Genomic DNA, 24,040 nt, shown 5'->3' with positions numbered 1-24,040 from the left:
TTACCATAACCAGGCTTCACTGGAAATATTCAAGGATTATGGGAGAAATACTTTCATGCACCTCAACTTGCAATGAATGTTGACCAGCAAAAAACCACAACCTTTAGACACAGAGCATTTCAGGTCTTGGCAGACCTAGTCATGGTGTAAGACTGAGTTCAACTTTCCTCTTACTAATACACAGAAATTGATGTTGCCTTCAGGGAACTTTACAAAAGCCACTTTCAAATGAAACAAATATCAAGAGGAAAATTACTTTTATCTTCATTGCCCAAACTGGCATGCTCTTACCAGTAATAAATCAAAGAACTTGAATGGGATTCTCCAAGTGCTTTCGTACTATAAGTATGAATTTTATTTGCTCTCTGGGTCCATAACTTCCAAACATAATCTCCAGCATAAAAATTGATACTTTCTGGCCATATACCTTGCATAAAATAACTGGAAATAGCAAAAGGACCTCTTATTTTTGTGTTGATTTTGCCAAGTAGAATGACTTTAAAGGAAGAATGATATTATGTAACAATAAACACCCTGTCCCTTGATTACTGAGGCGGTATGTAATTTTAAAACTATTTCCACTCACATGTTCATAGAGCCTAATCCAGAGTTTTGCCAATTATTACAGCAACCAATCATTTTATTGCAATGTAAAAATTATGGCTCATATAAAACTGAGATTTGTTTGATAAGTAAGCCAAATTATGAAGAATCCTGGGCCCAGATAGGAATTTTACTGTTTCAACTGCAGATGCTCATCATCATGATTGAGGAAACTACGAAAGCTTTCCTTTCCCAGGACTTAAAAGGGACCTCCAGAGTCAAGAATGCTCCTACTTCCCGTTAAAGGAATATTATTGTAGAGTTATTTAAGTTTTTGTGTAAGGTCAGTTGTTGGGGTAACTAGGAACAGTTTTCTCTGAGCAAGTAGTTGAAATATAACCAATGTGACGTAGCTTAGAACTGAAATTGTAACAAGAAATAAAGGATTTATTATGAACACTCAAATATTTTGAAACTCATTAACCTTCTATATCCTAATGATTGCTAAACTGTTTAGTTACAGTATCTCTTTGACAATTTAAAAACATATATAATGGTACAATTGTGATAACATAATTTACTCAGTTATTAGATATATCACAGTATTACATGGACTATAACCTTGACTAATCAAAATGTTTTTATTAATGTTGATCAATGATGAAAATCCTCCATTTCAGTGATTAGATTTCAGGCCAAGATTGATGAGTGGATAAAATGTACATCTGTTTCCGAAACCAATTCCCTTGAGCAATTCCAGCCTTTCAGAGATTACTTCCAGTGTATCAAGGTCATCAATCTATATTTTATTCCAAACATTGTGGTTCATTTGAGGGTGATTAAAAGAGCTGGATTTCAGGTTCTTGGAACGTGACTGGCACTCCATTAGCTGCCTCTGACACTTGAAACCCTGGAAGTGATTGGCAGGACATCAGTTGAGTGAACCAGTGGTGAATGAGATTTAGATGGGATTCTGCTCATCCTAAACAGCTCCAGCGCTGAAGACAAGAGAGCTTAAAAATGTTACTTTATCAAGAACATCAGTTGCATAGAAATTTTCCTAACCGAAGGAACTTTGTACTCAACTCCTTCGGACACTAATACTAATCAAGATTAGCTCTGAAGTAAAGAACACTGTTGATTTTTTAAATATTCCACAGAGGTTTGGTGCTTTGAAAATACCTTTTTTTTAACCATTTGTAGAGGAGTCTGTCCCTATTGATATTACTGCATGTTTAATTTAAAAGTTGACAATTAGCAGCTCAGTTCATCCTGGGCCAATCAGGTTTTGTGTGATCAACTGATGAGCTGCGATGTGGAGCCTAACATTGATCCCACACAGCTAAAGCTACTCAAACACCACATTTAATTGTTAATGGACATGACTACATTAAAAACAGCCTAAACAAGACTTGTGCAAAGAACAAATTTGAAGTGCATATTGCGAACAGTTATCTGCTCACCTGATAACTACCAGTCAATCTATACTGAATCATTTAACGTAAAACTTGTAAATTCTTTTGTAACCACAGTGGTAGAGCAAACACCTGAAACACCCTAAGGAGCAATTTCCCTGCCTACTGAGTAAGACTGTCAGCAGTTTTACTTTATGCACAAGTGTATTTATTTGCTATGAACGTCAGGTGAAAGGGTTAAAATGGGATGTCAGAATTGACAGTGATGAAAATGTAGATTAGCTGCAGGCAAAATAGCAGGTCTAGCAAAGAAAAGTATCATTTACTCTTCAACAGTCAGACATGTGAAATATCATTTTATACTTTTGGTAAAAGACTACAGGTTAATTGTAACAGTTGTAAAGAGGTAGAATTCATAACAGAGAACCTTAGACATTCGCCCCAAATTTTAATTTTGATTAATTAAGATACAGTGCAGAATAGGCCCTTTCAGCCCTCTGAGCCGCACCGCCCAGCAACCCCCGATTAAATGCCAGCCTAATCACAGGGTTATTTACAATGACCAATTTACCTACCCACTGGTATGTCTTTGGACCGAGAGAGGAAACCGCAGCACCCGGAGGGAACCCTCGCGGTCACGGGGACAGCGTCCAAACTCCTTACAGGCAGCGGCAGGAATTGAACCCCGGTCGCCTGTTCTGTAAAGCGTTGTGCTGACCACTACGCCAGCGTGCCGCTCATGGGGATCAGACTTCGTAGTGCAGCACACAAAATACTTTCTGGACCAAGACCAATCCTGGCACAATTCAGGGTTAACCTGTGACGTGAGAAACTACATTCCGGATACAAGTTTTGTCTTTTAACCTCCCCCAAAAAGCTGGTTCTCCATTGACACCCCCTTCCCCCTCCATTTGAGAAAGGGTTGGGAAAGATATAGCCACTTGTCATGCAAGTGAAAAATAAGCAAATAAGCTGTGACTGGGTTGATGAGTTGATGGTTCACACGGTGAGCTATTTATTCGGAATGAAATTTCTACAGTCTCTCAGTATCCATCTGAATGGCTACACATGAAATCATGGGTGAATCTACAGTCAAGACGTACAACTCTAACCGACTGCTCAAGTAGCGATATACAAGATGAATCTGAAGTAATATGCAATGTGAACATGGAACTGGGCTTTCGTCAAGTAAAGTTCTCAAGTAAAATTGTTACATTAGTACCTGCTGTATCGTTGGTGTGATGACAGGGATGATTTGTTTCTGCCGCTCTGACAAAATGATGATGTCATCGATAGCCCACTGATCATACCCCTCGCCAGAGTGAACTGGCTGCCACCACCGGAACCTCGTACAAGTCGTCTTAGCAGAAGCCGGAAGCTCAAAATAGACAAATCTGTTTAATTTAACACAAAAGGAACAAAAACAAAATCAATTTGCTTTAATTTTAACCTCCCAGTCCATTCTCAGAAAAAGAAAGAGTCTATATCTCAGGTAAATAGACCTGGAACATCTGCGGGGCCGCCTGACCCATCAGTCGTTGGGTTAGCTAGCTTGCTTGCTTTCTGAAAGATAATGGGCTGGGAACTCAGGTGTTGCAGCAAGAGGGCACAGGTGCCCAGGTATGGGGGGACAAGCAGCACCTACACCAGAAAGCCAGCATGCACGGGGAAAGCAGGAGAGCCACTCTTGGAGGATGTTAGGTTTCTCCAGATGTCACATTCCGTTGACAAAGCTGAGGTGAGAGGTGGCACCGTCAGCGGCAATTCTGGTGACAAACAAACGACGCTACTGAGACCAATCTGGCCAACGCACCTTTGATGAGTAACCTTATGTGATACAGTGCAATAGCGATCAGTTCGAACAATTGTTTAATTGCCTTGAAGCTCACCAACAAGGTAGGAGTAGGTTTGTGCATTGGCCCTGCATCATACCTGGGTTGACTGAAATCAGAGAAGTACATTTCTGATAGCAGATTCCAGGTAATACCACCATTATTGCTGTACTGCAGCAAAACACCCTCCTCTCTGCTGTCGGGCGTGTTACAAGATCCCGTGTTCCCTCCAATCCGAATATAAAACTGGATGAAGTCGACCCATTGGGTGTCCAGGTCCCAGCTAACAAGCTGCCTCTTCCCATTCTGGATGAACAAATAAATGCAAGCAGAATGATTGTTAGTGTTTGATACATTTTGGGTTTACATTGTTAAAACATTTGGCAGCAATGACAAAAGGTGTGCACACAGATCAGTGGAGTTTGCTCTTTGTAAAGTGTGAATGTTGGAGGAAACTATCAGCTTGTACTTCACCCCACTGTGAGTTTCTCTCCACTCCCAAAGCATCCAAGTCCTTCCAATGAAGCCCCTTATGGTGACGATGGGCTTGAGATCATTGTAAAACTTGAATGTATTCTCACTTGATTTTTCCTATATCTTTTCTGGATATGAAAGTCACATATCCAGTTTGTTTTTCATCTTGCTCGGCCAAGTTCATTTATATCAAATGTCCCGCTTTTACTACAGTCTTGCTGAAACCGAGAATGCGACAAGAGATAAGAATCCAACAGGAAGCCTGAACTTATATTTACATTTAAACTTCTCTTAAATGTTGAAATCCCCAGGGTGAAGAAGATCCTCCTCATGCTCCCCCTAAACATTTCACTGAAGGTACAGCTTACCTTTGTTAATAACTTTTTAAAATGATGTAAGACGAGCATTAATCCCTGCATAATATGAAAGCCCCTTTGACCGACACTGATGCACATTGTGTTAGACATTTACCTCAGAGAAATAGAGAGACGAACCAGAGGAAATTATTCCACAGCCTTCCTCGGGCCTAACAATTTGTCCACCAATCACTTCCTGCCAATCGTTCTTCATCACAGCCTCATTCTCAAAGTCACATGTCACTGTTGAAGGTAGCATGACCTCTGGCTTGCAGGAAGATCCACGATAACCTGGGTCACAACTTCAAAGAAAGAGATAAACATTCTCAGCCACAGTACTGAGATCATGTACTTCTGAATCATGTCTGGAAGCTGTATTCAGCCAGCCCATTTTACCTTAAAAGGATGATGACACAAATAATTGTAAGGTCATAAAATAAATTACAAAAATAATCAAATGTGTAACTAAATACAAAATATGGATTGATAAAAATCAAATCCATCATTCCTTGTGCACCATCATAGACCTTACTTTAGCTTCAAACAACAGAATGTTTTCTTCATTGCTAGAACCTTACATTGAACAATGTATCTTTCAAGGGTAACAAGGGACACAGGTCAAAGGTGGGTAATGAAGGGAGGTACAGATCATTCATGAATGAACTGAATGGTTTAACAGGCTCAAGGGTCTCACTGCCCTTGTTCTTCCCAGCACATACACACAGACAAGACAATAATTGTAGGTTAATACACCCACATACCTGCATAATCCGTTGTGACACCATCCATGGCCATTACACATCCCAGGACACTGTTGTCCAATATAAATATCATCTAACGCCCATTCATCTTGAATCATGTAATAGCTCTGTCTCCAGCGGAAACGTGTAGCACTTGACCTGAACAAGTTTAAAAAGAAGCGTTAGCCATCAGAATTAACATATCAGACCCACAAATGTTGAAACCTCCTTTACAAGATGGAAACTGATAGGTCTGAGGTATTTGTTTTATTCTAGAGCAGTTAATCACTAAAGAAACATCTGTAATTTTCTAATTACTTCACATGATAAGAGTAATCACATCAAATTGGTTATACCACCTCAAGTCTGGTTTCCTGCTCATTGACTGTCTTAGTTGACCTTTTCCAGCACAGTGGCACGAGTCTTCCCAGCAAGGGGAAAGCATCAACAGTACATCACAGATGGCTTCTCCTTACTAGAATTAAGATTTCTGGAGATGGAGCAGCATTCATTTGTGATAGCAACAGCCAAACCCGACGTCTGAAGTTCTTTGGGGTTTTAACATTTAATAGAACATTACAACACAGTACAGACTTTTTGGTCCACGATGATGTGCTGACCACTTAACCTACACTAAGATCAGTCTAACCCTTCCCTTCGACATAACCCTCCAATTTTCTATCATCCTTGTTCTTAACTAAGAGTTTCTTAAAGGCCCCTAATGTGTCTGCCTCTACCCCTATCCCTGGTAGGGTGTTCTATGTACCCACCAATCTCTATGTATAAACTTACCTCTGACATCCCCTATACTTTCTTCCAAGCACCTTAAAATTATGCCCCTCCCCCCACCGTATTAGCCATTTCCACACTTGGAAAAAGACTCTGGCTATCCACTCTGTTTATGCCTCTCATCATCTTGTATACATCTATCATCATATCTCATCCTCCTTCACTCCAAAGAGAAAATCCCTAGCTCACTCAACCTATAAGGAATTGCCCTCTAGTCCAGGTAGCATCTTGGCAAACCTCCTCCGCACTCGCTTCAAAGCTCCTGCATCCTTCCTATAACAACTGACCAGAACTAAACACAATATGGCCTAACCAAGGTTTTATAAACCTGTGACGTTACCCCATGGCTCTTGAACCCAATCCCCCGACTAAAGAAGGACAACAGTGATGTTTAACATTTTTCCTTTCATTTAGTCTTTGGGGTTTTTCTTCTGTTTTGAGGATGTCTGTGGAGAGTAAGGATTTCAGGCTGTATATTGTATATGTTCTGTGATATTAACTGGAACCATTGAACTATTGGAGAGGGTCATATAAAGAAACAGTGTGTACCATGCACTTATTCTTCAGGATATATTGCAAACAAACAACATTGTAAAGAGGATGGATGCTGCTCTTTGACCCTTGTACAACGGTGCTCAAGGGGTGAAGGCAGTGTTGAAGTGTACTGATCTGAAATCTCAACGAGAATATTTGGAAAAACTTCACCACTAGAGGTTTCTAATTCTAATACATTTCCTCATGATGAAACACTTTGCCCAATTACAATGGTTAAAGGAAGTTAAACCTCAATATAATTATTCATTTTGGTAATTGTTGGATGACTCGGCTGAGCTAAAGATGATTTACTACATTAGTAGTTTCTATGCTAATCAATTATTGTATTTAGTGTCTGTATATTTGTCCCACACCAATTAACAACAGTAGATATTCATGGACACATTATTTAACGGGTGAATCTGTTAGAGAAAGATCAAGGGCTGACTTGTTACATGAAGAACGGTGTTTCAAAGACTGTCTTCCTTCCCTGGAGCACGTATTTCCTTTCTACAGTCCCGAGTGCTCTGAATTGCAGAACTTTAGGATTCTAAACTTTAATGCAAACTGCATATGTTACACTTTGGAAAAAACCTCAAGCTGGCTTTCAAGGTCAATCATTTAGGAAGATCAAATGATTATAAGTGAATGTTCCAACATGCCTTCCCCTGTCAAATACCAGATAATGTAATAGTATTTTAATATTTATACTCCAAAACTCAAAGGTGATAATTACTCTGGTTTAATAAAAAAAACTGTCCCTGACAGCTGCTTGCATCTCATCTGCAGTGCTGATATGCAAATATCCACACATAAAGCCAAATTCATTTTCATAAAGCAATAAAAAATGCAATTTGTCTGAGCTGTATTCGATATTTAAAGTGATTGTGAAAAAAAAAGGCATGCTCAATCTGCGGTGTTGCTTAAATGTCCTGCAAATGCTTAATGAAACTGGTGCTTAGATTAACAAATCCCATTTGACACACTTGAACATATTTGAACATTGGTGCTCTTTGTGGTTTGAATACATTCAACAAGATACCAAAAAACTGCGCATATTCCATCAATGCTAAACAGAAGCTTGTTAAAATGTTTATGGCTATTATAGAGATTAAAAATTAATTTGAGTACATAACAGCTGTTAAGATAATTAAACCCATCGTCACAGGTTGGGGAGAAGCCAGTCATAGTTAATTTACCTGGTGCCTTTTCTTTCACATTTTGTAGATTTATGATAGGGACAGTTGGTGGGAAGACAATGATTCATCTTATATTTGGCCCATTCCCAAGGATTAATGCCTGCAAAGATATTCTTACCATGTTTTCTGCTGCAGGGACACCGTTACTCTTTTCCACTGTGAGAACTCTGAGGAATGATAAATACTGGCAGAGGTGAACTCTTGGCAACTAGGCATGCTGGGAAAGCATTCCTGCAGGAAAATGTCAAGGCAAAGGATATCAAGATCATCATACATGTTAAAATTCCACATCACCCTGCGCGAAGGCAGCAGGAGTAAATCTTAACAATGATTAGATCACTCTAATTTCAGAACAGAAAAAGTAAATCTGGGCTTGACCTGGCAAAGCAATATCAATCCATGTATTTTTCACAATTCTAATCCTAACTGTGTTTCTTAAAAGTGGTAACTATATTTCAGTGATTTTTTTTGCTATTGTCACATCATTCTATATTCACTATTCATACAGTGGCTAGTTGGAATTTTAAAAATTGCATTTCCAGAAATAAAATACTGTATGCATCAGAAAATAAGGATTAGTTTTATTTGTCACATATACTTGGAACATCAAAACATACAGTGAAAGCTTGGGATAGGGACATATCTGAATTGGGACAAGACGTCTTGGGATGCGATTTGGGATAATGCTGCCTCGTCTTCGAAAAACCCAAATCATCGGTATATACACTTGAAATTTTGTCATACAGCATATTTAACACCGAGAATTAGACATCAAATGGGATTGGTTCCTGACCCTTATTGCTCATTTTGCCCCCATGCACCCATTGGCTCTTTTACACATGTTGTATGGGAATGTCCAGGGGTTTTTGGTTTGTGGGGGAAGGTTATCAGTATTCTTACAGAACTAACAGGGGTACAATTACCAATGGACCCCGCTGTACATCTTCTAAATGATGACTCCCACCTTTCCCTTACGGAAAAAACACGCAAAGTCTGTCTGGCGGGCCTGACTGCAGCTAAGAAGATTGTAGTCCAGCGTTGGAAACCTCCCCATGATATTTCAAATTCTCACTGGCTTCGGAGCTTTTTGGACATTTCTTACCTGGAACTTTCATCAGCAAGAGTAAATGATACACGACCAAACACAATCATAATGTGGACAAATTTGATATCTAACTTAAAAGATCTTTTGTTAAAATAGAAATGCTTTGTCTGTGTATGTACTACTATTCAGTTGATTGGTGGAGGGGAGAGGGATGGGGGTGAGAGGGGTGCAGGGGGATGGGGTGATGAAGGTTGGGGGATGTCTGGGTTAAACAGTCAAAATGCAATTGGCAACTGGTCATATTGAATGTAATTTGTTGGTGTTGCAATAAAAAAAATAATAATAAAAAGAGCGTACAGTGAAATGCTCCATTTTGCATCAAATCAAATCAGTGAGGACTGTGCTGGGCAGCCCGCAAATGTTACCACACTTCTAGCACCAACATAGCGTGCCCGCAACTTATTGACCCTAACCACATATTTGGAAAGTTGGAGGCAACCGGAGCCCCCAGAAGAAACCCAAGTGATTGCAGGGAGAATGTACAAACTCCTAACAGGCAGCAGCTGGAATTGAACTACAATCGGTGAAAGTTGGCACTGTACAGCAATGCACTAACAGCTCCACTGCCACGCCACCCACACATTTCTCACATTGGTATTTCAAATTAACAAATGTGAGAACAGTCTCCAAATTAGCCACATTTGAGATAACAACAGAAAAATTCAAGGCATATCAATTAATTGGCTTGTGTCACACAGAAATCAATTAATTTGTGAAAATCTGAATCTCCCTTCTGTTGCTGCGAAAGATCAAGCCTTTGGCTAACTCAGACCCCAGTACACTACTGCAGTGTTAGTTTTGCAAGTGATGGTGCTGTCGTTGAAGCTAGAGTAAGATCAGAGAGGAAGAGAAGCAGCTGCCTGCACCAATCCTGCCATTGGTAGAGCTACGATGAAGATAAAAGAAGTGGAAAAAATTATTGGAAAGGACAAAAGGACACTCACACTAAAGATTGAGGAACACTGGGAACCAGCGTTAGCCCATCCACAATAGCTCTGAAAAGGGTCAAGCCTGGACAATTTAAGTTTTCTCAGATTGAGAAGATGGAATTGAAAGTCAAAGTAATGCTTAATGTGGGTAAAGCTACAGTGTATGGAATCCAAAAAAACTTAACAGCAGTGTGAGAAAAATCAACACAAAATAATTGGTTCTATTCAAATTTAAATAGAATCACAAGCAAGACTCTTGTTCTTTAAAAATGCACATTTGGCGCAGGTCATACCATCAATATCAGTTTAAGTAATGATTTTACCCTACACATCAAAGTGCAGGACAGACAGGGAAAAAAAGGTGCAGAAGATAAACCACTTTCTGGGCTTGTTAAGCATAACTCGTTTGCAGATTCTGGCACAAAAAGGCACTGAAATGCAAACCGGTGCCTTAATATTCATAACACTATTGGGTCAACAGTCCACTGGCAGACTGCAAACCAGTCGCCAGCTGTCCACACATTTTTCCATCCAAATTATGCAAAGTTTGTCCAATAGCTCTGCTCAAAGATCTTTAAGTACACATGCATTTAATATGACAAGTGTGTGCCTGAAACACTACAGACCATCTTAGAAAATAGACTTCTATAAGATGAAAGTAAAAACTAAAATGAACTTGATAAAGAGTAAGATTACCCCGAATGGTGAGCTGTCGTTGAAGAGAACATTGCCAGCCAGTGGAGTTATAACTACCTGCTTGATTTACTGACTGCCAGCAATAACAGGTGTTCTGAAGGTTTCACTTCCTTTTGCAAAATTTAACATTTTTAACTTACTCTACTACAATTAAGCAACTTAACCTGATGAATTGTTACTTGATAGCAAAAGGGCAGTGGTGGTGTCATAATGCTTAAAGGTGACATAACAAGCTCATTGCAACAGGAAATCTTTAGTTCCAATTCACAGAAGCACCAACTTTAAGCCTATATCTCTCTGTGTACTTAACGCCTGGCAAGCCCAATAACACAGTATTTACCTCCTGTACGAGATGCCAGGTCAGGCCATGGTTGGTGGAGTACTCCAGGCTGATTTGGTTGTCCACGTGCAGTGTAAAAGGCTTCCCACAGCCCATCACCAGGTTAAACTGCAGCATGTAAGAGGCCCCAATCTGCATAGACTGGGTTTCCACATAGCGCATGCTTGAGCTTGTTTTGGAATCTCCAGTGAAACTGCAGCACAAGTAAAGACAAAAAAAAAGAGCAAAACATGGACAAATTTATCAAGATGAAGATAAACACCCAAACTGTCGATGACAAGAGTGGCAGCTGTCAGTCATCATTGGGGCTCATCACCTGTGAATTCCAGATTCAAAGAGAAGTCAGAAGTATTTACATAGTAACTACAGTCTGTCTAAATCCAGACCTTAGAAGTATAATCTAATCTTATTTCACAACAAATTGACATTTACTTTCATTTAAGAAGGTCAAAATTGCTGAGGAAAATGGCAAAATGAAATCCTGCCACAGTAGTTTGAGGATGGAGTTGAAATATAATATGGGGTAAGAATTTTACTCTCCATAAAACCATGCTGGGCCAATCTTGTAAGTTTGACAAGAGCTGCCCGAAATACCAAATGTTCCTTTTTTAATATACATATAAAAAAATTCAATTAAAAAACTCAGGTAATAGTGATTTGAACCAAAGTTTGCTCAAGGTTTCAGATTTTCAATAACTTTATACCAATTAGCTGGTGTTACTGAGGTTTAGTCTCAGTTTGGGACACATTTGTGTTGTTTAACTGCTAAGACAGAGAGGGATGTGACCTCTTCTATTCCATGGGGAGCTGGGAGAAATGAAACAATCAGGCACAACGCTGAGCAATTAAGGGCTAATTATTAAAGGAAGTTTCCTTAGATTGGAAACTTCATGTCGATCTGCATATCAACAAGGGGAAAAAGATATTTTAAAATAAAGTAGAAAATAATTGATTTTCTTTCTTTTATCCAAATGGTTAAAAATATTCTACATGACGCATAATGAATGTAGCTTTTTGTCCAAATTTGTTCCTTTTAATTCATGGAATCAATAGGTTATCGGCATGGGTATACTTCAGCAGAATAAGCTTGTAATATCTCACTGCGCATAATGAGCGACGATTAACCCTCACAGCACATGCAAAATTACACTGTGCCAGGAACTGAGCCAAATAGAATTTCTTGCCATGGAAGAATTTTAATAACAATGGCCAAACAATCCAGAAAGGACCTGCTGTTTTTGCAGGACAAACTTTGGCATTTCCAGAGGCCTGATGTATGAAAGTAGATACAGTACATTTTAATTAAAACAGCCTTTTTAGCTGCAGAAGAAATAAGGCTGTTGGATCACATCCTCTGTTAAATTCTTTCACTGCAGTCTCTTATAAAACATCGGACAACAGAATAGCAGTAAATAGGACACAGAAATCACATACTTAAGAATTTTCACCAAAATTGCATTTTTTTTGGTGGACATGCCTTCTATTTGCAAAATGATTTTTTTGAGCTATAAAATTGTACCACTCTCAACATATAGGTATATCCTGTAGCAAAGTGTCCACATTTCTCTTTATCTAGTCTTTCCGATTTACAAAACCTTGTTTTACAAAGTATTTTCCAGGTATGTGTTCACTTGGTACATTGAGGGAAGGTGTTTATGGTTTTGGATATTACCACCTCTGCATTTCGATATTTTTACCTAGTATCTCAAACAAAAGCCATTACATACACTAACAGATCTTTCGCAGAATTGATTCAAAATGATCTTTTTGGCAAGAGAAAGTGGAGCTTTCAACATTCGTGACCACAAAAAGTCTCCTGTATATGTCACATCCCCATCTTCCTATAAAATGCCATTTTTTATGAATTTTATTCTACAAACGTGTAAAAGCTCGTAAAGTAAGCCACCTTTCTCCTCTTATACAGGCACGAACAAGGAGATGGAAGTTGAGATGACCCACCACATCCTTCTGCTTTCAGAGATAAGCTTTTGAATTTTCCCTTGGTCTAGAAGAAGCAGCAAACACCTGGGATGATTTAATTACCATCACTTGTGGGAGCAGTCTGTGTCTGGTAATGACAGGGCTGAGATGGGCTACTCTTTTGAGCAGACAACCTGTTTCACATTACCACTTTTAGCTCTGAGATCCAGCATTTACCTATGACTTTTTAAAAATCTAAATTGTTATGCTCCATCACTGAGGAAAAGTATTATTAGAGCTAGGATCTGAAACAATTCATAATTACTTCCTAAGTTTTATAATGCAGAAGAGTTGCAAGTTACATGAAAAATTTTGAATTAAGGATTTCTCTGATACCAGTTGATAAATATCTTCACAACTTCTGAATTCAATTATTGCCACTCTCCCCAAGCCAATCAGTGGGATGGGTGAACTCACCTCTAACTTCTGCAGATACCTGCTGGATAATGTCAGGGTCAACTCACTACTCCCTCTGGCACCTGCTCAATACAATGCAAAATCAGTAATGAACTGGCAGTCAAATGCTGGTGATTCTGACCTGCTCCACTACCGAACTCGCCAGTGTATAAACTGGGCAGCCTCACACTCTGGTTATGCCAGCCTGGGCTGCCACATGTTCAATTGGAATCAGCAACTTGGATTGAAGATATTACAGAGTCCTTGTTGTTTGCTATTCTTCTCTTCTTTTTCATCTGGTCAAGACGGCACCGGTGTACAACGCTCTCTTCGTCGACATCTTCCAGTAGCTCACGAAAATGTCAATTTTACTTCTTTTACATCTGTTTTCACCTTAAATGTGCTTCTGGGACTGTTAGAGCCGGTTTACAGTTTGGAGATCGATTGAGTGATCCAGCACTTTGCTATTTCCAAGAAGACTCTGGGAAGTGAGCACGTACTCGGACGGCCTCGATGCCAAGAAACTTAGATACGGGATGTGAGCTGACATTCGACTGTGTTTTGCCAACTAAAGCATCAAGCAAGATTGAGACACTGAAGTGAATGCAGAAGACAAGCGAGAGTTCAGCACTGAGTGCCTACCTTGCCGTGAGTGGACTAACACTGTGTGGTTCACTGTGGCAGGCGGATAGGTCTCTGCCTCACTTGGTGTCTCTCTCTTTCAGTGATCTTGGAGGATGGTATCGTGGTTCTGCATTTATGGATCGGACTATCGCATTTATGGACTTTTTTGGACTTATGGTTTTTATATTCTGTGTTTCTTTTTGCCCAATCCTTTTCCGTTCTATTGTGCAAGGAGTGGGGTTTGGAGGTTGATGTCCTTGTTGCGTTCTGTTAATTTTCTTGTGGGGGGAGGGGTTGTTAGGGGGTTGATGTTCTTGTACCGTTTTGTGCAGGGGAGGGGGGTCTGGGGGGCAATGTCCTTGTTGCATTTTGTGTGGGGGAGAGGGTTTGAAGGTTGATGATCGGGATGTTGTTTATTTTTGTGCGGGGGGGTGGGTTTGATGTTTCTCTCGGAATGACTTTCATATTCTGTCTTTGTTTTGTGGCTGTCTGGAGAAGATGAATCTCAGAGTTGTATATGGATACGTACTTCGATAATAAATTAACCTTTGAACCTTTATTCTATTCAATTATAATGTTTTAAATTGATTCCAGCAATTCAAGTAGCTTTTGAAGAAATATAATTTTAAGTGTTTTTACAAAATTATTTAAATCTATACAACCATTTTGTAACTGCCTGATTATCAGAGGACCACTAGAATCCACAACCAGAGACCTAGATGTTTTTCACAGATTGTTCCTTCACAAGAGATTCCACCAAGCACTCCCAGACATGCAGAGCCACAAAAAGAAGTGTGGAAGGAGTAGATATATGGGGAGGGGTGGTGAGAGGCAACCTTTCATGTGATCCAACCTTTCTATCAATATTTCTTCCAACATGTTGTATAAATCAAGCCTCTACCTTTACAAGTTATTTAATTTGCCTACTGAAGAAAAAGATGATAATTTCAATGTAACTATTTGCATTTTTCTTACAGGTAAGAATTGGTCAACTACCTCTGCTCCAGTCATCTGGCATCCATTCACACTAATCCCATTTTCCTCTTGTATCCCAAACACACTGCTCCAGCTCCCAGTTCTCCTATCACCCAATTTATGCTACTGGCAATTTATAAAAATCTATTAGCAAGTTCTAAATCCACTTCCTCATAACTGTCCATTCAATTCTGCCATTAGAATTTTTTGAATTTCCCATTTACTACAATTTGATTCTTAGAATTTGAGCCACTGCGCTTTCACCTTCTTGCCAAGCTGTTATATCAGCGAGTGAGAGGCTGAGCAAGGAACTAAACACTAAACATGTTGAGACTTAAGGAGAAAGACAAATGCAACTTTTGCTTCCTTCCACTGGTATTACAGCGACTTCAAATACCCTCAGTGTAAATAAATCACTACCTTCATAAATCAAAGTATTGAGCACAGGAGTTGGGATGTTATGTTGAAGTTGTATAAGACGTTGGTGAGGCCTAATTTGGAGTATCGTGTGCAGTTTTGGTCACCGACCTACAGGAAAGATGTAAACAAGTTTGAAAGAATGCAGAGAAAATTTACGAGATCCGGAGGACTTGAGTTTTAAGGAAAGATTGAATAGGTTAGGACTGTATGTTTTAGAATGTAGAAGATTGAGAGAAGATTTGATAGAGGTATGCAAAATTATGAGGGGTATAGATAGTGTAAATGCAAACAGGCTTTTTCCACTGAGGTTGGGTGGGACTACAACCAAAGGTCATGGGCTAGGGTTGAAAGGTGAGATGTTTAAGAGGAACATGAGTGGAAACCTTTTCACTCAGAAGGTCATGAGAGTGTGGAACGAGCTGCCAGCACAAGTGGAACACGCAAGCACGAATTCAAAGTTTAAGAGAAGTTTGAAAAGGTACATGGATGGTAGGGGTAAGGAGGGCTATGGTCCCAGTGCAGGTTGATGGGGGTAGGGCTAGATGGCTTGGCATGTACTAGATGGGCTGAAGGGCCTGTTTCTGAGCTGTACTTCTCTATGACTCACAAGACTATGAACCAAGTTGCAGTGGGTGCAATGATACATCTCCCATTCTGAATACCCACTATTCATGGTGGCATACTACTTTCAGGGAAAGTTCAGGCCTGCACGTCATTTATTTTATATATATGAAATTAGTTTTCATCCATTTTCATTACAGGTAAAATATATCACCGCAGAAAATGTTTTCTGTATGCCATTTTCAAACCATTCTATGTTATTGAATTTAAATAATTCCTTAATTCAGTCATAAGCCAAAGATGGTGTGATTTAAAAATGAATAAATTATTATAAAATAATTATTTATCATAAATATCAAATAGCAAAGAGGATTTTGATTTTGGCAGAGTGCATGTTAACAGTAAATTTGACCTTGTGTGAGTTACCTGCTTTGCTAGAAGCTTGTAATTACTTTTGTTATGATTTTGTTGTCTAAAATAAGTCCATGATTTAATCACTGGTTTAAAATTTAAATAATTTATGAGCATTTTAACCACCTCCAAATTTATGGGTTCGTATTTGGTAAAAGAAAGTGACTGATGGAAACATTACACATGATTAGACATGTTTCACCTGCTGCAGAAAATGAGCTGGGGAATAGTTTTGTGCTGAATGATAAATTACCCAGCCCAAGTTTCGTGCAAAGAAGAAAACATTGTCAATCACTCCCCTGCGACAACAGGAACATTGCACCTAACCCGTTGTACTGGATTTGCCAAGAGCAAACCAAATGGAAGCCCAGCTGAGATCAGCTGGCATTAATTAATTTAACTACTAATCAGTTAGATAGTGTGAATTGGTCTGGAGATTTCCCACGGGGTAATGGCTGGCAAGGGCTATGAAGGTCATCAGCCAAATTCAATGCAGTACCACCAGTTTCATCATCCTTCATATTAACCTCTTGATGTGTCTTTTCCTTGAAACTAGTTCTAGAAGCATAGGTTAAGAAATTAATATTAGCATGGCAAAAATTCCCTCCAGCAAGAGAACCTTCAAGCATTTCTCTCCTCTGTTTACAGAGTTTATGAAGATCAGACTGTCCTTTTTCAATGTTCAAAATATACAATTTTTATGCATTGATTAATTTCAAATGTATACAAGAAAATCCAGTGAGACACATTCAACTTTTTCTAAAAACTATATAAATAGCTTAAAACACACACAAAATGCTGGAGGAACTCAGCAGACCAGGCAACATCTATGGAAAAGAGCACAGTCAACGTTTCGGGCCGAAACCCTTCGGCAGGACTGGAGAAAACAAGCTGAGGAGTAGATTTAAAAGGTGTGGGGAGGGGAGAGAGAAACACAAAGTGATAGGTGAAACCTGAAGGGAGGGGATGAAGTAAAGAGCTGGGAAGACCATAGAAGAAAGAAGGGGGCGAGGAGCACCAGCTGGAGGCGATGGGCAGGCAAGGAGATAAGGTGAGAGAGAGAAAAGGGGATGAGAAATATTTGGGGGAGTGGGTGGGTGGCATTACCGGAAGTTTGAGAAATCGATGTTCATGCCATCAGTTCGGAGGCTACTCAAACGGAATATAAGGTGTTGTTCCTCCAGCAGCTTATCAGTGTGGCCTCATTACGACAGTGGAGGAGGCCATGGATAATCATATCGGAATGGGAATAAAAATTGGAATTAAAATAGGTGGCCACTGGGAGATCTCGCTTTTCCGGGTGGGTGGAGCGTAGGTGCTCACCAAAGCGGTCTCCCAATTTACATTGGGTCTCACCGATATACAGAAGGCCACACCAGGAGCGCCAGACACAGTATATGACCCCAACAGACTCACAGGCAAAATGTCGCCTCACCTGGAAGGACTGTTTAGGGCCCTGAATGGCAGTCAGGGAGGAGGTGGAGGGGCAGGTGTAGCACTTGTCCACTTGCAAGGATAAGTGCCAGGAGGGAGATCAGTGGGGAGGGACGAATGGATGAGGGAGTCGCGTAGGGAGCGATCCCTGCAGGAAGCAGAAAGTGGGGGCGGAAGGAAAGATGTGCTTGGTGTTGGGATCCCATTGGGAGGTGGCAGAGGTTTCGGAGAATTATGTGCTGGACGCGAAGGCAAGGCAGGTGAGGCAAATGTTTTTGCTTTTAAACATGAGAAAGTCTGCAGATGCTGGAAATCCAAAGCAACACACACAAAATGCTGGAGGAACTTAACAGGTCAGGCAGCATCTGGGGAAATTAATAAAAATAGTCGACATTTCAGGCCGAGACACTCCTTCAGGACTGAGAAGGAAAAGGGAAGATACCAGAATAAAGAGGTGGGGGGAGGGGAAGGATGCTAGTTAACAAGTGATAGGGAAGCCAGCTGGGTGGGAAAGGTCAAATGCTGGAGAAGAAGGAATCTGATAGGAGAGAAGAACGGACCATAGGAGAAAGGGAAGAAGGAAGGGACCCAGGAGAAATAATTGGCAGGTGAGAAGAGGTAAAATTTAGAGTGGGGAATAGAGGAAGGGGCATGTGGGGAGCAGGGGGCAGAATTTGTTCACCAGAAGGAAAAATCGATATTCATGTCATCAGGTTGGAGGCTACCCAGATAGAATATAGGGTGTTGCTCGTGCACCCTGAGGGTTGCCTCAACTTGGCACAAGAGGAGACTCCCATGTCCATTCGTCCCTCCCCAGCAATCTCCCTCCTGGCATTTACCCCTGCAGGTGGCCAAAGTGCTACACCTGCCCATTCACCTCCTCCCTCACCTCCACTCAGGGCCCCAAACAGTCCTTCCAGGTGAGGCAACACCTCACTCTGTGGTCCACTCTCCTCTCCTATGAGATTCTTTCTTCTCCAGCCCTTGACCTTTCCCACCCACCTTGCTTCACTTATTATCTCCCAGCCTGTTCTCCTTCCCCTCTGCCCACTTTCTTATTCTCCATCTTCACCCTTCCTTCTCAGTCCTGAAGAAGGGTCTCGGCCCGAAACGTCGTCTGTTTATTCATTTCCGTAGATGCTGCCTGACCCGCTGAGTTCCTCCAGCACCGTGTGTGTGTGTGTTTGCTATTAAATGTCACTTGTATCAGTTTGATTGTGCTTCACAAGGTGAAAAATGCAGAAAGACAGTAGGCTTTCACTTAATCTTCTTTCCACTATTAGCTGAAGCAATCCCGATCTGGCTAGTTCAGAGATTAGAAGTTCACTCACCACAGTGCCCATGTCATATTTTGGAATAGAAGCAAACTTCAAATAAAATGGAATAATACAGTGGTGAAATCCACTCATCTGGAGCTACCCAAAACTATACACCAGCTCCCGGGAAAGTCCTGGGTGGGTATTGGGGAGCTGAATCAGAGAAACACTTGTCCATAGAGACAGAAAAATTGGATTTGTCCAGTGGATACACAATGACATTAAGAGATAAAAATAAGAGTTAGTTGATCTTTGGCAGGATTTAATGGTCTCTTTCATGATGGATGCTCTGGATATGACAGACCTAAAAGATTGTGTTCCATTATCAGCTTAATGCTCATCATGCTTAGAATCTAGGTCAGTAAATAGCATTAGAATCCTTAGATCTGCTGATCGGGGGATGGCTGCCATTCGTCCCTGTTTCACAAACACAAGAAGTTCTGCAAATACTGGAAATCCAAAACACACACATACACAAACTGCTGGAGCAGTTCAGCAGGCCAGGCAGCATCTGTGGAAAAGAGTAAACAGTTGACGTTTTGTGCCGTGACCCTTCATCAGGACTGGAAAGGAAGGGGGAAGGAGCTAGACCTAGAAGGTGGGGGTAGGGGAGGAAGTAGTTCAAGATGGCATGGTCTTCTGTCCTCTCCTATCAGATTCTACTTCTCCAGCCCTTCATCTCTTTCACCAATCAACTTCCAAGCTCTTTACCTCACTGCCTCCCCCTCTCCCCGTCTCATCTATCACCTACCACCTTGTACTTCCCCTCTCTTCCCCACACCTTCTTGGTCTAGCTCCTTCCCCCATCCTTTCCAGTCCTGATGAAGGGTCTTGACCGGAAATGTCGGCTGTTTACTCTTTTCCATTTGTCCCTGTTTGTTGAGTCACTAGGGAGATTGGATGTTGGAAGCTGGTTCTCATTTGTAGTAAACCTGGATTCAGGCACAAAGAAATGTCAGTGGTCAATTTCACTCCCAAAGTGTTTTATGCACCCCAAAATTACTGATTAAAACAAGCCAAAGGGCTGGAGGTGTGAACATGATCATAAATGACATAAAAATGGGTAGTCAGCTGTGAACTTGGAAATGTTTGGTACAACTAGATAGTGAATAAAGCTGCTGGAAGACCCATCTCAGAACTGCAGAGCAACAGAAGACTGTTACTCTTCTAAGTAACAGTCAAATCTTCTCAAATCAACCCAAGCACACCAATAAACAATTTGAAACAAGCCCTAAAAACAGCCTCAAAACAATCAAATCAAAAGCACATTCCCCCCTCTCCAAATAATCGTCAAGCACATGTCTGTAGGTGATATACATTGGTGTCATCTGTATCTTTACGGTCCCCTGGTAAATATGGTGAAATTTAAATCCCTGTTCACAAACCCAAATTGTGCCCTCTTGCTGACACAACTTCTGAACTTGCTGAGAGCTTCCAGGGGTTTCTACTTTTATATCAGATATAAAGGCAAGGACCATAATGTAAACAGTGAAGGGGAACGCTGTTACATCACCAGTTTTAGAGAATCGTAGAGTCAGTGAGTTACATAGCACGGAAACAGGACTCTCATCCTCACTGTCTGAGAGCTCCATCAGAACTAGTCCCATTTACCTGTGTTTGTCTCATATCCTCCTAGGCCTTTTCTATCCATGCACCTGTCCAAATGCCTCTTAAACATTGTAATTGTACCCACCTCTATAGCTTTCTCCAGCAACTTATTCCACATTCCTACACGTTCTGCGTGGGAAAAGTTGCCCTTCAGGTCCAGAGAATAGTACAGCACAGGAACTGGCCCTACAGCCCACAGTGACCGTGCTGAGCACGAAGCTAAATTAATCTAAATCTCTTCTGCCTGTACATGATTCATATCTCTCCATCCCTGAATATTCATGTGTCTATCAAGGACCCTCATAAGCACCACTGTTGTATCTAGTCCCTGTGCAAGCCAGTTCCAGGCACCTACTGCTGTGCCCCGCACATCTCCTTTACACTCTCCTCTCTCATCTTAAATCTATGCCTCCTAGTTTTAGACTTCTCAATCCTGGGACAATGACTGCCACCATCCACCTTATGTTGCCCCTCATCTGCCTTTGCTCCAGAGAAAATGTCCTTGTCTATTCAGCCTCTCATTCTAACTCAAGCCCTCCTGTCCTGGTAGCAATCCTCTTCAGTCTTTTTTTCAACCAGTTTAGTAAGATCCTTCCTCTAGCTTGGTGACCAGAACTGCACACAATATTGGAAATATGATCTCACCAATGACCCGTACAGTTGCAATGCCACACCCCATCCCCTGTACTCAAAGCCCTGACTGCTGAAGGGAAGGGCATCAGATGCCTTCTTTGCCACACTATCTACCCGTCTGTGTCACCACTTTCAGGGAACTATGTACCTGTACTCCTAGGTACATGGTTCTACAACACTCTCCAGTTCCCTACCATTTACCATGCAAGTCCCACCCTGGTTTAACAGTTTGTACTTCTCTGAGTTAAATTCCACCTGCCATTCTTTAATCTGCTTCCCCAGTTCACGTAGATTTTGTTGTAACCTGAGATTACTTTCTTCAGTGCCCACTACACCGCCAAAATGGTGACATCTTCGAAGTTACTAACATTTTAATCTAAACTGTAAATATAAACGACAAATAATGATGGACCCAGCACAAATTTCTGTGACACATCACTGGTCACGGGCCTCCAATGTGAATATTGACCCTCCAGCACAATCATCCTCTGACTACCAATTATTAAATGTTAACGTATTATTTAAATTAATACTGCTTTTAGTTTTTTAAAAAATCAATTAACACCATAGGAAGTCGATAAACAACATTGCTGTTTGTCATCCGTACTGGTCGCCATGATAACACGGTAGTTAGCACAATGCTATTACAGCTTGGGGTGTTCTGGAGTTCAATTCCAGCACTGTTCTGTATGGAGTCTCTACAGGTCCATCCTCTGGAATGCATGGGTTTTCCCCAGATGCTCTGGTTTCCTCCTATGGTCCAAAGATGAACTGGATAGGTTAATTTGTTATTGTAAACTGTCCCGTGATTAGTTTAGGGTCAATCGGGGTTGTGGGGATGTTGGGGCTGCATGGCTCAAAGGGCCGGAAGGGCCTATTCCACACCGTATCACTAAATAAAAATAAATAAATAAATGAGAAACATCAAAATAGCACTAAATATAGTCCAAACCACTCAGGATAAGATTAATACTCAGGTTTATTCACGACTACACCATGTAATCATATTGAAAGTTGGACAGATAACCACTACCTCTTCCCACTCTGGGATGTAAAAATGCCTTCCCCTTCTCTCAATTCCTCTGTCTCCACCACATCTGCTCTCAGGATGAGGCTTTTCATTCTAGATCAAAAGAGATGTCCTCCTTTTTCAAAGAAAGGGGGCTTCCTTTCCTCCACCATCAACGCTGCCCTCAACTGTATCTCTTCCGTTTCACACTCTTACCCCATCCTCCTACTATCCTACCAGGGATAGGGTTCCTCTTGTCCTCACCTACCACTCCACCAGCCTCCGTGTCCAGTGCATAATTCACCAAAGCTTCCAACGGGATCCCACCACGAAGCATAACCTTCTCCCCACACCCCACTTTCTACTTTCCACAGGGATCATTCCCTATGCAACTCCCTTGTCCATTTGTCCCTCCTCACTGATCTCCCTTCTGGCACTTATCCTTGCAAGCAGAACAAGAGCTACACCTGCTCTACACCTCCTCCCTCACTACCATTCAGGGCTCTAAACAGTCCTTCCTGGTGAGGCAACACTTCACCTGCGAGTCTGTTTTCGTCATATACTGTGTCTGGTTCTTCTGGTGTGGCCTCCTGTATATCGGTGAGACCTGACGTAGATTGGGAGACTGCTTCACCAAGCACCTACACTCCACTCGCCAGAAGAAACGGGATCTCCCAGTGGCCACTCATTTTAATTCCACTTCCCATTCCCATTCCAATATGTCCATCCATGGCCTCCTCCTCTGTCATGATGAGGCCACACTTAGGTTGGAGGAACAAAACCTTATATTCCGTTTGGGTAGCCTCCAACCTGATGACGTGAATATCGATTTCTCAAACTTCCAGTAATGCCCCCCCACCACCGCCTTTTCTTCACCATTTCCCATCCCCTTTTCCCTTTCTCACCTTATCTCCTTGCCCGCGCATTGCCTCCCTCTGGTCCTCCTCCCCCCCTTTTCTTTCTTCTATGGCCTTCTGTCTCTTTCATCAATCAACTTCCCAGCTCTTTACTTCATCTCCCTCCCCCTTCAGGTTTCACCTCTTACCTTGTGTTTCTCTCTACCCACCCCCCAGCTTTTAAATCTACTCCTCAGCTTTTTCTCTCCAGTCCTGCTGAAGGGTTTCGGCCCGAAACATCGACAGTACTCTTTTCCATAGATGGTGCCTGGCCTGTTGAGTTCCTCCAGCATTTAGTGTGTGTTGCTCAGGAAAGCATGGTACTGGATTTCAGAACATTGAACTCTTGATTAAAGCAATAACGCATAATGAAGTTATTTAGTTTTAACTGGATTTGATTTCATCTGATCAATAAAGGACAATATTTGATGTGCTCTTTTCTAGCCGTTATATAACTAAATTCCTTTCTAGAACTTATTCGATACTCTGATTTCCTCTCAAATCAACTTCCAGCAAAACTTCTCATTTAAATATTCAATAACATTGCCAGTGGCCACCTTCCCTCAGGCAATGGCAATATATTAGCACTTCTAACGTCGACTACCTCTGAAAACGCCTCCCACTGATTCTGTCAATACCAGTTCACTTCCCAATCCTGTGTAATATTCTGTCATGGAAACCCTACTCAAGATGGTCTCAGTTTGTGGACCTTCCTCTTGCTCCCATACAACAACTACATGTATTTAGGTAGCGCCCTCAATACGATAAGGAAGAGTTAGCAAAAAAAAATCTAACGGTGAGGCAATTAGAACATATTTCCAACAA

General features: G+C 41.1%; 1 protein-coding gene across 3 annotated transcripts in view; it reads right to left on the bottom strand.

The window, feature by feature from the left end:
• The window catches only part of LOC140186845 (reelin-like), a 319,577-nt gene that overhangs the window by 111,811 nt on the left and 183,726 nt on the right, over window positions 1-24,040 (bottom strand). For all 3 annotated transcript variants that reach the window (XM_072241501.1, XM_072241502.1, XM_072241503.1), the window contains 6 exons: window positions 10,953-11,145; window positions 8,001-8,113; window positions 5,382-5,519; window positions 4,736-4,922; window positions 3,891-4,096; window positions 3,181-3,352 (listed from right to left, as the gene is read on the bottom strand). In XM_072241501.1, the coding sequence (XP_072097602.1) occupies window positions 3,181-3,352; window positions 3,891-4,096; window positions 4,736-4,922; window positions 5,382-5,519; window positions 8,001-8,113; window positions 10,953-11,145 (1,009 nt within the window). The remainder of the gene's footprint in view (window positions 1-3,180; window positions 3,353-3,890; window positions 4,097-4,735; window positions 4,923-5,381; window positions 5,520-8,000; window positions 8,114-10,952; window positions 11,146-24,040) is intronic.

The sequence above is a fragment of the Mobula birostris genome, chromosome 23 (genome assembly GCF_030028105.1).
Source record: "Mobula birostris isolate sMobBir1 chromosome 23, sMobBir1.hap1, whole genome shotgun sequence".
Lineage (NCBI taxonomy): Eukaryota > Metazoa > Chordata > Chondrichthyes > Myliobatiformes > Myliobatidae > Mobula > Mobula birostris.
Note: the sequence above shows the minus strand (reverse complement) of the source record. Positions and strands in the feature narration are given on the sequence as shown.